General features: G+C 50.7%; 1 protein-coding gene across 1 annotated transcript in view; it reads right to left on the bottom strand.

Annotated features, from left to right (window-relative positions):
* The window catches only part of FER1L5 (fer-1 like family member 5), a 67,546-nt gene extending 56,954 nt beyond the window's left edge, over nucleotides 1–10,592 (bottom strand). Inside the window, exons 1-7 of the mRNA XM_033238888.1 lie at nucleotides 10,203–10,592; nucleotides 7,391–7,443; nucleotides 6,690–6,781; nucleotides 5,961–6,069; nucleotides 4,164–4,218; nucleotides 3,552–3,661; nucleotides 1,220–1,348 (exon numbers count right to left, since the gene is read on the bottom strand). Of these exons, the coding sequence (XP_033094779.1) occupies nucleotides 1,220–1,348; nucleotides 3,552–3,661; nucleotides 4,164–4,218; nucleotides 5,961–6,069; nucleotides 6,690–6,781; nucleotides 7,391–7,443; nucleotides 10,203–10,287 (633 nt within the window). The 5' untranslated portion in view covers nucleotides 10,288–10,592. The remainder of the gene's footprint in view (nucleotides 1–1,219; nucleotides 1,349–3,551; nucleotides 3,662–4,163; nucleotides 4,219–5,960; nucleotides 6,070–6,689; nucleotides 6,782–7,390; nucleotides 7,444–10,202) is intronic.
* Between the last annotated feature and the right edge of the window lie 2,243 nt (nucleotides 10,593–12,835).

Here is a 12,835-nt window from a genome sequence, read left to right as displayed (position 1 = left end):
GTGTTTTTTTTTTTTTTTTTTTTTAGATGGAGTCTTGTTCTGTCGCCCAGGTGGGAGTGTGGTGGTGCAATCTGAACTCACTGCAAGCTCCACCTCCTGGGTTCAAACGATTCTCCTGCCTCGGCCTCCCGAGTAGATGGGATTACAGGCACCCGCCACTGCGTGTGGCTATTTTTTGTCTTTTTACAAAAGAGACATGGTTTCACCATATTGGTCAGGCTGGTCTCGAACTCTGGACCTCAGGTGATCCACTCACCACGGCCTCCCAAAGTTCTGGAATTACAGGCATGAGCCACCACGCCCAGCCTCCTGGAGGGTTTTCTGCCCAGAATGGGGAATGGTAGGAGATCCCTGGAGAACTCAGGACTCAGCTAGCTGCCTAGGATGGAGACATGAGCCCACACTTCCTTCTAGATTGCCCTGCCAGTCCACTCTGTCCCCGCTCCCCGTGGCAGCTAGAAACTCCTTTCCCAAATGCAAACCTAGGCCTGTCACTCCGCTGCTGAAGTCCTCCGGGGCTCCTGAGTAGTGTCCAGGATGGGACCCCAGCCCACACTGTAGGCTTCCCTCCAGCCAGTCTCCTCCAGCCACACCCATAGCTATAGTTCTGCTGTCAAGTCTGCGGCTTGCTTGGTTCTAGGCCTTTGAAAACACCATCACTTTTTCCTGAATTATCTTTTCCCATCCCATCTGCCTTTCCCTGGTAAAATCTTCCTTCAGGGTTGCTGGAGCCCTTCTGAGTCCTCTCCGTCACCCCCAGCCTCATTACTCACTTACTCCTCCCAGCTTCCACTGTGCTTTTATCTTTTATTTGTTCATTTACTAATTAATTCAACAGGCATTTATGGAGCACCTACTGCATATCAGGCACAGTGCTACCATTTGGGGCTCCAGCAGCAATTGGACGTACATAGTCTGGGTCTCTGCTTCAGACCTCCAATAACAATGCTCCCAGACCTCTGCAAACCACGATCTGCTCCACTGTAATTGTTTATGGATTCATGAGCTGTGCCCCCACCAGCCCACCAGCTCCTCAGATGCAGGGCTCTGAGTTATCCCGTTCTGTATTTTCAGTGCTTGGCCCTCAGGAGACACTCAGTAAATGCTTGTGGAACAAACACATGAAGACACCCTAGTCAAGGAGCAAGCTTGCAGGCTGCCTGCCGGGGATGCCCCGCCCTTGGCTGGCACCTTGCCTGAGGTGCCCCGTTCAGCCCACCTCATTAAAGAAAGGATTGTTTCCAATCTTGATGCGTGTCTGGTGCTGCTGGCCTGCGATGGACACCTTCACCACTGGTTTGATGTTGTTGCCCATGAGCTGTCGGGCTTCAAACACCTTCACTCGAACCTAAGGGGAGAACACATGAGGAGCTGATGTTGAAGACCTTGGCCCCGCCTTCCCCAGCTGGGACAAAATTGTTCTGATAAGAAAACATTCTAGGCCAGGTGCAGTGAGTGGCTCACGCCTATAATCCCAGCACTTTGGGAGGCCAAGGTGGGAGAATCGCTTGAGCCCAGGAGTTTGAGACCAGATTGACTGGGCAACATGGCAAAACCCCGTCTCTAAAAAAAATTAGCTGGGCGTGGTGGTGCATGCCTGTCTGTAATCCCAGCTACTTGGGAGGCTGAGGTGGGAGGATACCTGAGCCCAGAGGTCTAGACTGCAGTGAGCTGTGATTGTGCCACTGCACTCCAGCTTGGGCAACAGAGCAAGACTCCGTCTCAAATAAAAAGAAGAAAGAAAGAAAGAAAAGAAAGGAAGGAAGGAAGGAAGAGAAAGAAGAGAGAGAGGGAAAGGAAGGAAGGAAAGAAGGAAGGAAAAAAGGAAGGAAGGAAAAGAAAGGAAGAAAGGAAAGAAAAGAAAGAAAGGAGAGAAAGGAAAGAAGGAAGGAAGACGGCCGGGCGCGGTGGCTCAAGCCTCCCAGCACTTTGGGAGGCCGAGACGGGTGGATCACGAGGTCAGAAGATCGAGACCATCCTGGCTAATATAGTGAAACCCCGTCTCTACTAAAAATTACAAAAAACTAGCCAGGCGAGGTGGCGGGCGCCTGTAGTCCCAGCTACTCGGGAAGCTAAGGCAGGAGAACGGCGTGAACCCGGGAGGCGGAGCTTGCAGTGAGCTGAGATCCGGCACTGCACTCCAGCCTGGGAGACAGAGTGAGACTCCGTCTCAAAAAAAAAAAAAAAAAGAAGGAAGGAAGAAAGAAGAAAGAAAGAAAGAAGGAAGGAAGGAAGAAAGAAACAAAGAAAGAAAGAAATAAAGAAAAAAGAAAAGAAAAGAAAAGAAAAAAGAAAAAGAAAAGAAAAATATTCTCGGCCGGGCGCGGTGGCTCAAGCCTGTAATCCCAGCACTTTGGGAGGCCGAGACGGGCGGATCACGAGGTCAGGAGATCGAGACCATCCTGGCTAATGCGGTGAAACCCCGTCTCTACTAAAAATACGAAGAAAAACTAGCCGGGCGAGGTGGCGGGCGCCTGTAGTCCCAGCTACACGGGAGGCTGAGGCAGGAGAATGGTGTAAACCCGGGAGGCGGAGCTGGCAGTGAGCTGAGATCTGGTCACTGCACTCCAGCTGGGCGACAGAGCAAGACTCCGTCTCAAAAAAAAAAAAAAAAAAGAAAAAATATTCTCTCCCTACCACAGTGGAGAGAGACAATCCACTGGGAGAAGGCTAGGAGGCAATGGACTTGGAAAGGCTTGGAGAGACAGGCTTGGGTTATCAAGGCCTGGGAAGCCATTGTAAAAGGAATTGGATCTTGTGAGGAAGACACTGGGGCTTTTGAAGAAGGTGCTTGGCGTGATAAGAGTGACATCTTTGAAAGGCCATTTTGGTTGAAGAACGCACAGGAGAGAGCTAGAGGCTGGGGGTTCAGGAGAAGGCTTGTGACGTGGTCCAGGGAAGAGATGGTGGTGGCTCAGGCCAGGGAATGGAACTGGTGAGGGGGAAATGGGAGCAGCTGGGTGACGTTAAGAGCTAGGACTTGGCTGGGTGCAGGAAGACGAGTGGTCCAGGAGCTTCCCAGCCTCCTGGGCAAGGAGCAGGCTGGGGAGCAGGTAAAACTATGGCAGGAATGTTAGGCCACAGGCTAGAAGGTAGAGGGAAGTTGACAAGCCATGGGATGAGGGTTCCTGAAGCCACACAGAAATGTGGGCCTTCCCATAGGTCCCCTCAGATCAGATACTCCCCAGCCTCTCCTGTACAGTTAATTTAACTTTGCCTGTGCCCCACTTTGTTTTGTCAACAACCCGAGGACTCTGAGAGGGCAGGATCCCTGTCATCTGCGCTGCTTCCCCCGCAGGTACCAGGGCCTGCCAATGCACAGCCAGCCCTCCTACTGCCTCACTGGAGCCCTGTGGCTTCAGCTACAGGCAGAAGTTTCCAGAATGGCCACGGGAGGCACAGGGGATGTGGCAAGGATCTGAGGGCCTGAAGCTGGGTCCGAAGCTCTGCCCTTCTACCATGACCTTGCGGAGGGGTGAGGACGGCCTGGGAACATAGCAAGCAAGGGTGTCAGGTGGGTCACATGAACTTGCAACCTGGAGGGTCCTCACCTGAAAGTGCTGAGGCTTTGAGGACAGAGCCCTGTGCGCGGTAGAGCCAGGGACCATCAGTTTCTGCCTGGCCGCCTCTCTTGCCGTTATGCCCAGGAGGTCTTCAGTTCCTGGAGAGACACAGTCCAGGGTGGGCTGAGAGGCCTGGGGCCCAGGAGGTTTGAGGCATTTTTCCCCATTCCATCATTCTGTCCCCAGTGACCGTCTCCTGACTAAAAGCATGGCCAAGAGGCCCCAACAGGGACACATGTCCTCTGCAGAACATTACCATGGGCCCTCCACCCTCAGGAATTGTGGATTCCTGGACCTCGCTCCACACACTGGGGCTCCTGGAGATGACCATCCTCATCTCTCTGCAGCCCCTTGGAGACTTATGTCTTATATCTTATGGGTCTTATGTCTAGAGATGACAAATAGGCATATTGGGATGGCCTCAGCCAGATGTCTGGAGAGCTGGCATCTAGACCCTGTAGCTTCCAGGGACCCTAGCCCGGTCACATTCCTTCTGTAGGCCTCAAGGGTTAGGTTTTGAAGGTCCCCAAGAAGCCATCCGGCTGTGCATGAAGAAGGGCAGGGTAAGCCCTTAAGGGTAAGCTCCAGGGAAGGACATACCTGTCTTCTCAATATCCTGGTGGCTCCTGTGGGCCACCTGGAGGGTGACAGTACACTGCAAGACAAAGGCAGGCGAGCTGTAAGCCAGACCCCGCCATCCTAGGACACAGCACCCAAGCCCTGCACAGTCTGGCTGGGTTCACGCCTGGTCCTCCCGGTGGGGGCTGTGATGCTAGCCATGGGATGGGGCCACACCATGGGGATCTGCACAGTCTGGGTGGAGGGAGGTTATAAATGGTGAGGAGAGAGTGATGGGTTACCGTGGAGGGCATGTTTGTAGATTAAAGCAGCCACATGGTGGTGACGGTGGCAGAAAAGGATGCAGGAGAGTGGGGAGGAGAGGGAGAAGTGACGTGAGCCCAGAACACAGATGCTAGCAGCTCTTCCTCGACCCCAACATCTCATGAGCTCATGTGGGGCCCCTGCACACTCCTGCCTTCTAACTGAGCTCCTTCCTTTATGTGTTCCCATGACCCACCCAGCCTCCAGACTGTCACCAGGATGGCCCCCGAACACCCCAAGTGTCTAAATGATCAAAGTTAAGTCACAATTCACCAGCGTGGACCACAAGGCCCTTCACCTCTAGCCCTTGGTTGCCCACACAACCTCAGCTCTCCCACCTCCACCCCGCCCCGGGTGCCAACAGTGCAGCACACCTTCCCTCATCCTGCCTCCTGCTCCACCCACTTTATGCCCCTGCCTGGGCTGGTCTTCCACTCCTGTCCATTGGGAAAACTCATGCCTCTCCTTACAACTCAACTGACAGACTGAATGTGCCTTGGCTTACGATGGGATCACATCCTGATAAACTCATTGTAAGTCAACAATATCGTGTGTCCATCCATTGTAAGTCACAGACTGTCTCCATACAAATGGACAATGGTCAAACCACATATAAAATAAGACTCAGATCCACCATCTGCAGCAACCAGCCCAGGAAACCAACCTGTTATCTACAGTAACCAGCCCAGGAAGCCAGCCTGCTCCAAGTCAGACTTGTAGGAGGTCAGACTGCTATCTCTAGCAATAATCCAGGAAGCCAAACAATAACGATCAGCTCCAAATGGCCAGGCCTTGATTAATAACTGGCAGCTGCCTTAAATTTTGTCCCCACTTCCAACTTAGGACCAACCAGAGAGCACCAAACATGCCTCTCTAACCAATCACATGGGAGGCCCTGTTTCTAGCTAGCCCGCCTTGGGCTCCCCCGTAGCCTCTAATCAGGGCACATCTGCAGCCTTCCCTTCTTTCCACTGGGAAGCTCTCCCGCTCCCCTGGCTGCCTCTGAGTCTCTACCAAAACACAAATAATGATGAATGAGTCCCTTGCTAGCACAAGCTCTGAATAAACAGCCTTTGCTTGTTCTCATTTGGGTGGTCTTCCTACATTTCCGTATGTTTTAAACATCACCCCGTCTGTAAAGCTGTCCATGACCTCCTGAGACAAATTGTTCACTCCTTCCTGACCTCAGCCAGTGGCCTTGCTTAACTGAAGCTTGTCTCATGGGCGCTGGAGCGCCTGTCACTGTGAATGCAGCGTACTCCAACAGACCATGGGCTTCGGGCAATTTTGTACCACAGGGCCTAGCACAGTGGTTGACGCCCCACGGAAGGTGGTTAATTCATCTCAATAGATGGGTTGTGGTGGGGGCAGATGATGGCAAGGGGGGTGGTCAGGAGAGGAAGGCGGCGTGATGGGGCCCCCCCAGGCAGGAAGCACTCTTGTGGTATGGGCTGCTTCCCCAGCTGCCCCCATTCCTCCAGTCACCCTGCCTGGGCCTTCCGGGGCCTGACTCACATCTGTGGGCTTCATGGAATGGTTGAGCAGGGTCAGATCCTTCACAAAAAGGACCTCACTTGGTTGTTTCCACAATGGCTTGAGCAGGACTGTGGCCAGGCCAATGAAGCTGGGGGGATAAGGAGCAGGTGTGAGATCCCGCGCCAGGGGAAAGGCGTCCTCCTCTCTCCCGGGCAGGGCTTTAGCGAGAGACGGTTTCCTCTCAGGGCTGTGCTGTCCTCAGAGAGAGGCTGGAGAAGAATGCAGTGGGGCTAGGGATCCACGACAGGGCACAGGGCTCCTGGCTCTGGGAACTGTCTTGGGGCTCCTAGGCAGATAACAGTTGATTGGACCAGGGATGGACACCCGGCTAGAGCTGGGACAACAGGATTCTCTGTCCTAGGAATTTTGACCTGGGGTGCCACAGCCTCAGCCTCAGGGCATGTGAGTCTCAGCTGGGCACTAGATGAGGCTGTGATAAGAAGCTGGGGTTGGGCAGAGAGAAGCAGAAATTTGAGATACGTGGCTTCACACGGACAGAGCTGCTGCTGGGATCCCAAGTTCCTGTCCCAGCTGGTTTGCAATCTTGCCCTGGCTACCCTTTCAGTACCCACCCCTCTTTTTCTCTTTAGCTGGCTGCAGTGGGTTCTAGTCCTTCATGTGAGTGAGTTGTGGATTAGAGACAAGGGTCACATAACCTGCTGCTGTGTTGGTCAGGAGTTAGGCTCCTCCTGCCTCTCTCTGCCTCACCTTTCTTTCTTTTGTGAGCCCATGTCCTGAAGGGTGACTTGCAGGAAGGAGTCATTTTCCAGGGGGCGGTTCCAGAGGTGCCAGATTAGGGTCTGTGGGGGGCATAGAGAGGTCAGCATCCTTCCTCTGCCCTTCCCATCCCATGTTTCTAGGAAATGAGGAAAGATGTGGGGAACGGGCTGGCACTGCGTTTCTCTAAGACTGAGGAACCTCCCTCGTGTCTAATTTCCTCAGGAGATGGCGCTTGCTACCTTTCACCAAGCTGTGCACATCCCACTGGGCTTCTGTGACTTGAACTGCAGTATCACGGGCATGCTGGGAATTAAGGGTTTGGGGACTAGGAATGGGGTGAGGGGCAACATGGAGTGATGGCAGGTGAGAGGGAGTCATGCAAAGGGAGCCTTCACTCTGCTTCGGGCTTCTAGGAACGTCAAGATGGCCCAGCTGGACTAGTTGATAGGCCATGCCGTGGTCCATCCTCAGAGTCGGGGAGAAGTCCACGAACAGTTGTGGGCAGCTGTGGCCTCCCAGCCTTGTTGGGTCAGAGGCTATTACTCCCAGGCCCAGATGCCCAGCCTTGAGGAAAACTTGTGAGGCTGCAGGTCCTCTCCCTAGACCTCCGAGCACCTGCCTGGACCGCACCCTTGTGCCCTTGCTGTTGGGATTGTTATTTCCTTGTCTGGGCTTGCCCCGGTGTCTACCTCATTCCACACGGGATCATTCCCTTCCACCACACGAGTTCTTTTCTTCACATCTGCAAAGAAACCAAGGGGCGGGCATTGATGGTAGGAATTATTTCAATGTCTGGGTTGGAGTGGAGTAAAGAGAACTAGGACACTCTAAGAAAACTTCAAGTCAACACTGGCGGGTGTGAAATGGCATCACTTCTTTCTTTCTTGTGGGGGTTCAACATTTCTTGATTTTATCACTGTGCCAGATAATGCTATACGTTCATTTGATTTTCTTTCTTCGTTTCTCTTTTTCTTTTTTCTTTACTTTTGTGTGTGTGTGTGTGACACGAGGTCTCACTCTTGTCACTCAGGCTGGAGTACAGTGGCATGATCTGGGCTCAATGCAACCTCTGTCTCCCAGGCTCAAGCCATCCTCCCACCTCCCAAGTAGCCTGGACTACATACCACCACACCTGGCTAATTTTTGTATTTTTTGTAGAGACAGGGTTTTACCATGTCACCTAGGCTGGTCTCAAACTCCCGGACTCAAGCGATCTGCCTGCCTCAGCCTCCCAAATTGTTGGGATTACAGGTGAAAGCCACCGCGCCCGGGCCATTTCATTTTCTTCCAGAGTTTTCAGTGTCTTGCTGCTAAGTGGGGCTGTGTGACTCACTCTGGCCAATGGGATATGGATATGATATTTGCCACTGCCAGGTCTGGTTCTCAATTTCCATGAGATTCTTCATTCTCCTCTCTCCTCTCCCTATAGCTACCCTCGTGACCTGCTAACTTTGCAGCCACAAGGAGCACGTGGCTAGTCCCTAGACTACCATTTGTAGGAGCTACCCAGGAGAGCTGTCTGACCAGCACCATCCACGCAGGACTTGGTGTAAGCAAGAGGTAAACTTTCATTGTTAACCCACTGAAAATTAAGGTTTTATTTATTGACGGAGCAAATCCCAGTGTACCCTAACGAAGATATCCTGAAACATCCATAATGGGTAAAAGGCCCTCCAGGCAGTGGGAAGGGGAGCAGGTTGGTGGATGGCATATGAAGGAAGAGGCTGGGAAGGACAAAAGGATTACAAAGTGTCAAACATAAACATACAACCAGAAGAATCTGGTGGGTGAATCCAGGGTTCTGAGTTTTAGGCATCTTTGTGGGAGATATTTCTGGAATGAGAAAGATGGTGCCCATGAGTTGGTGGGGAAGATGGCTCAGACACAGAGAAGAACTAGCAGTCCCTCGCCTGGCTAACTGGAAAATTAGTCAAGCAGGGCAAATACATCCTGAACTCGCTCTGCCCCTCTTGAAACCTGCAGACTGAGGACATCAGCATGCATGACCCTGTGAGCCTCTGAATGTTCAATCTCTGAATACTGCTGTGTTCAACAAGCCTAGTTTCACAGAACAACAGCATAAAATAAAATAAAGAAATGCCATTATTTGCTCACATCTCCTGTAGGAACTACTGTGTCCTCTTTTCTCTTGGGCCCGGTTTTCTCCCTACCAACAGTCCCTGTAAAATCTATTTGCCTGTACCCACCGCCCTGTATCTCCACCTACATACTTTCACCCTTTTTTCTTTTTTCTTTCTTTCTTTCGAGATGGCACTTCTTGATCTGCTGGCCAGGCTGGAGTGCAGTGGTGCGATCTTGGCTCACTGCAACCTCCGCCTCCCAGGTTCAAGCGATTCTCCTGCCTCAGTCTCTCAAGTAGCTGGGATTACAGGCACCTGCCACCACGCCCAGCTAGTTTTTACATTTTGATAGAGACAGGGTTTCACCGTGTGGACCAGGCTTGTCTTGAACTCCTGACCTCCAGTGATCTGCCCATCTCAGCCTCCCAAAGTGCTGGGATTACAGCTGTGAGCCACCATGCCCCACCCTTTCACCCTTTTTTTCTTTCCTTTTAGCTGCCAGATCTTTGGTATCTAAATATACCTAACATCTCTCATTTTCTCTCAGAAATTCTTTCATCCCTTTCTTTCCCTCCTTCTTGGGGTTCTGTTCTCTTAACTAAAAAAAAAAAAAAAAAAAAAAAGGAGATAATAAAACTTGCTTCATCTACCTCTGGAATTGCCGTGAGGAGCAGGCATCATTGTACATATGAAAAGGCTTTGTCAGCTGGGTGCCATGGCTCACACCTGTAATCTCAGCACTTTGGGAGGCCCAGGTGGGTGGATCCCTGAGGTCAGGAGTTCGAGACCAGCCTGACCAATATGGTGAAACCCTGTCTCCACTAAAATGACAAAAATTAGCCGGGTGTGGTGGCATGCACCTGTAGTCCCAGCTACTTCGGAGGCTGAGGCAGGGGAATTGCTTGAACCTGGGAGGCAGAGGTTGCAGTGAGCCAAGATCACACAACTGCACTCTAGCCTGGGTGACAGACTGACAGTCCGTCTCAAAATAAATAAATAAATAAATGCTTTGTCAGTTGTAAAGCTCATGCAAACGGAACTAATATGATCAAGCAGTTATTACTAGAACTTATACTAAGGGCTATACACATATTATCTTTTTAACCCCCCACATCAATCTGAGGAAGCAGGGACTTTCTCTTTAAACCCTAGTTTACGGCACAGCTCTAGGTCATGGAGGAAGGTCCAGAAGCACTAGTCCTCTCTTTTTTCCATACCCATTCCCTAGCAAAAGTAGGAGGCAGAGAAGTCATAATCAAATGATAGCAATAAGTTTTGAGAGAGCTGGACAACGTCTACTTCACTTTGCGTTATACAGGGCATCTTTTACGTAGTAGGGTGCCCTACACCTCTTTTTTCACTGAATGCATGTTGCCTCTGGGGGCTTCTCTCTCCCATGTGGACCCAGGGAGGCTCTCACCTCTGAAGTCGATGGACATGCAGGGCCTGGGTAGTGGAGCTAGCGGTGGGTCAATCTTGGCCGACTGCACAACAAGCCGCAGCATCTCGGACACCTACTTTCTTCCCTCCTTCCCACCGCAGTGCCACAGCTTCCTTTTTGGAGCTCCTCTGTCCAAGGCTCTTCCCAGGGATCCTGGGGTGAGTGGAGCCCCACTTCCTGTCTGTTGCTTGGCAACAGAGAGGATGTCACAAAGGTGGGCGGTTCTTGGTTCTGGCCAGGAATTAATGGGAAAGAGAGGCGGGAGGAGGAACAGTATGGGTGTCACCTAGTATAGGTGACTGGGCCTGTAGAAACAAAACCATCTGGCTGCTTTCACCTCCTCTTTTCTCTTTACTCCTGTTCTGCTTTTTTTTTTTGATATGGAGTCTTGCTCTTGTTGCCCAGGCTGGAGTGCAATGGTGCGATTTCGGCTCACCACAACCTCTGCCTCCCGAGTTCAAGCGATTCTCCTGCCTCAGCCTCCCAAGTAGCTGGGATTACAGGCATACGCCACCACGCCCAGCTAATTTTGTATTTTTAGTAGAGATGGGGTTTCTCCTTGTTGGTCAGGTTGGTCTGGAACTCCCGAACTCAGGTGATCTGCCCGCCTCGGCCTCCCAAAGTGCTGGGATTACAGGTGTGAGCCACCAAGTCTGGCTTTTTTTTTTTTCCCACCCCACACCTGCCCTCCTTGCTGTCCTTTTGATTTCAAGGTCAGACGTAAGGTTGATGTTTTCTCCTTGTATAAGCAAGTTGTCTGGAGTGAATCATTGCCAAAGTCACACAATTTAGATGAGAAAATAAGAAAACAGTGAAGCGACCTGAAAAAAGGGATAGGAAAATCAAGGACTATTTCTGTGAGGTCTCAGAGAAAGTTCTTCCTAACGTGGAAGCCTCCTTTTTACTAAGAAAAACCTAAGTTTAGATATGAGACCCTCTTTGACAAAAGGAAATTAGCTTTTGAATTAATGAGCTCCTACAGAAGGTCGAAGAAGCCCATGCGGTTTTGAAGTGGCTGTCTTTATGGCTGTCAGAGCCTCTGAGCATTAAGGTGGAGCTGGGGCATTTACTCTTATTCCCCACAGCAAGGTTTTTTAGGCTTTAGGGTTGAACGTTGTATAAATTACATCTTATTCAATAGTTAGAATGAAAAGTAATGAATATCTAAAAGCTGGGAGCAGTGGCTCACGCCTGTAATCCCAGCACTTCGGGAGGCCGAGGCGGGTGGATCACGAGGTCAGGAGATGGAGACCATCCTGGCTAACACAGTGAAACCCTGTCTCTCCTAAAAATACAAAAAAATTATCCGGGCATGGTGGCACACGCCTGTGGTCTCAGCTACTCGGGAGGCTGAGGCAGGAGAATCGCTTGAACCCTGGAGGCGGAGGTTGCAGTGAGCCGAGATCACGCCACTGCACTCCAGCCTGGCCGACAGAGAGAGACCCCATCTCAACAACAACAACAACAACAACAACAACAAAACAAAACAAAACAAAAAATCAAACTCATCAATAAGCAAATAAACGGGATAGGATACCATTTATCACCTCTTAAATTGGCAAAGAATGAAACAAAATGATAAACACAGTGTGCTGAGGAAGGGGCAGAGAAAAGATACAAATTTGTTTATAGTGGGAATGGAAATATAAGTAGAGAAACAGCAGAACCCTGGCCCCAAACAAGCGCCAGGAGACAAAGTTAAGGGTAGGGAGAGGTGGGGCAGGGGCTGCTCTATTTGTGATAATTTCTATGGCATTAAGCTTCATATTTCTAAACAGCACATTTAAATAGCATTCCTTGATTTTTTTCAAATCTGTGAGGCATTTTCCCAGTTTTATTGTTTTTCCCGGGGGCTCTACCTCCTGGTCTTCTCTTCTCCCCCAGCCGAGACTGGTGGTCCCCAGTCATGCAGCACAGCTATTGTCCTGGGATACTCTTTGCCATCACCTTCAGAATTCCTCATCTGCTTCTTATATTAGACCCTGCTTCCCCGATTCTATGCCTTCCGTTTTCTCACTTTACCCTCTCATCTTTGTGGAACACAGCTTTGAGTAGCTTTGTGAATGTTTCGAGTGTCTGCATGTCTGTACATATCTTTTTCTTTTTTTTTTGAGACAGAGTCTTGCTCTGTTACTCAGGCTGGAGTGCAATGGCACGATCTCGGCTCACCGATCTCTGCCTCTGGGGTTTAAGTGATTCTCCTACCTCAGCCTCCCGAGTAGCTGGGATTACAGGCATGGGCCACCACACGTGGCTAATTTTTGTATTTTTAGTAGAGACAGGGTTTTGCCATGTTGGCCAGGCTGGTCTTGAACTCCTGAACTTGTGATCCATCTGCCTCAGCCTCCCAAAGTGCTGGGATTACAGACGTGAGCCACCACACCTGGCCATTTTTTAAAAATTTAATTAATTAATTATTTTTTAAAAATAGAAATGAAGTCTCACTGTTCTGTGCAGGCTAGTCTTGAACTCTTGGGCTCAAGCGATCCTCCCACCTTGGCCTCCCAACATGCTAGGGGATTATAGGCATGAGCCACAGCTCCCGGGTGAGATTTATCATCTTGAACCATGACTCTCACTCTCTTATCTTATGTCGCTTGATGTCCTGTTGT

The sequence above is a fragment of the Trachypithecus francoisi genome, unplaced genomic scaffold (assembly GCF_009764315.1).
Source record: "Trachypithecus francoisi isolate TF-2019V2 unplaced genomic scaffold, Tfra_2.0 Lachesis_group17, whole genome shotgun sequence".
NCBI classification, from domain to species: Eukaryota; Metazoa; Chordata; class Mammalia; order Primates; family Cercopithecidae; genus Trachypithecus; species Trachypithecus francoisi.
This window is presented reverse-complemented; position numbering and strand designations above follow the sequence as displayed.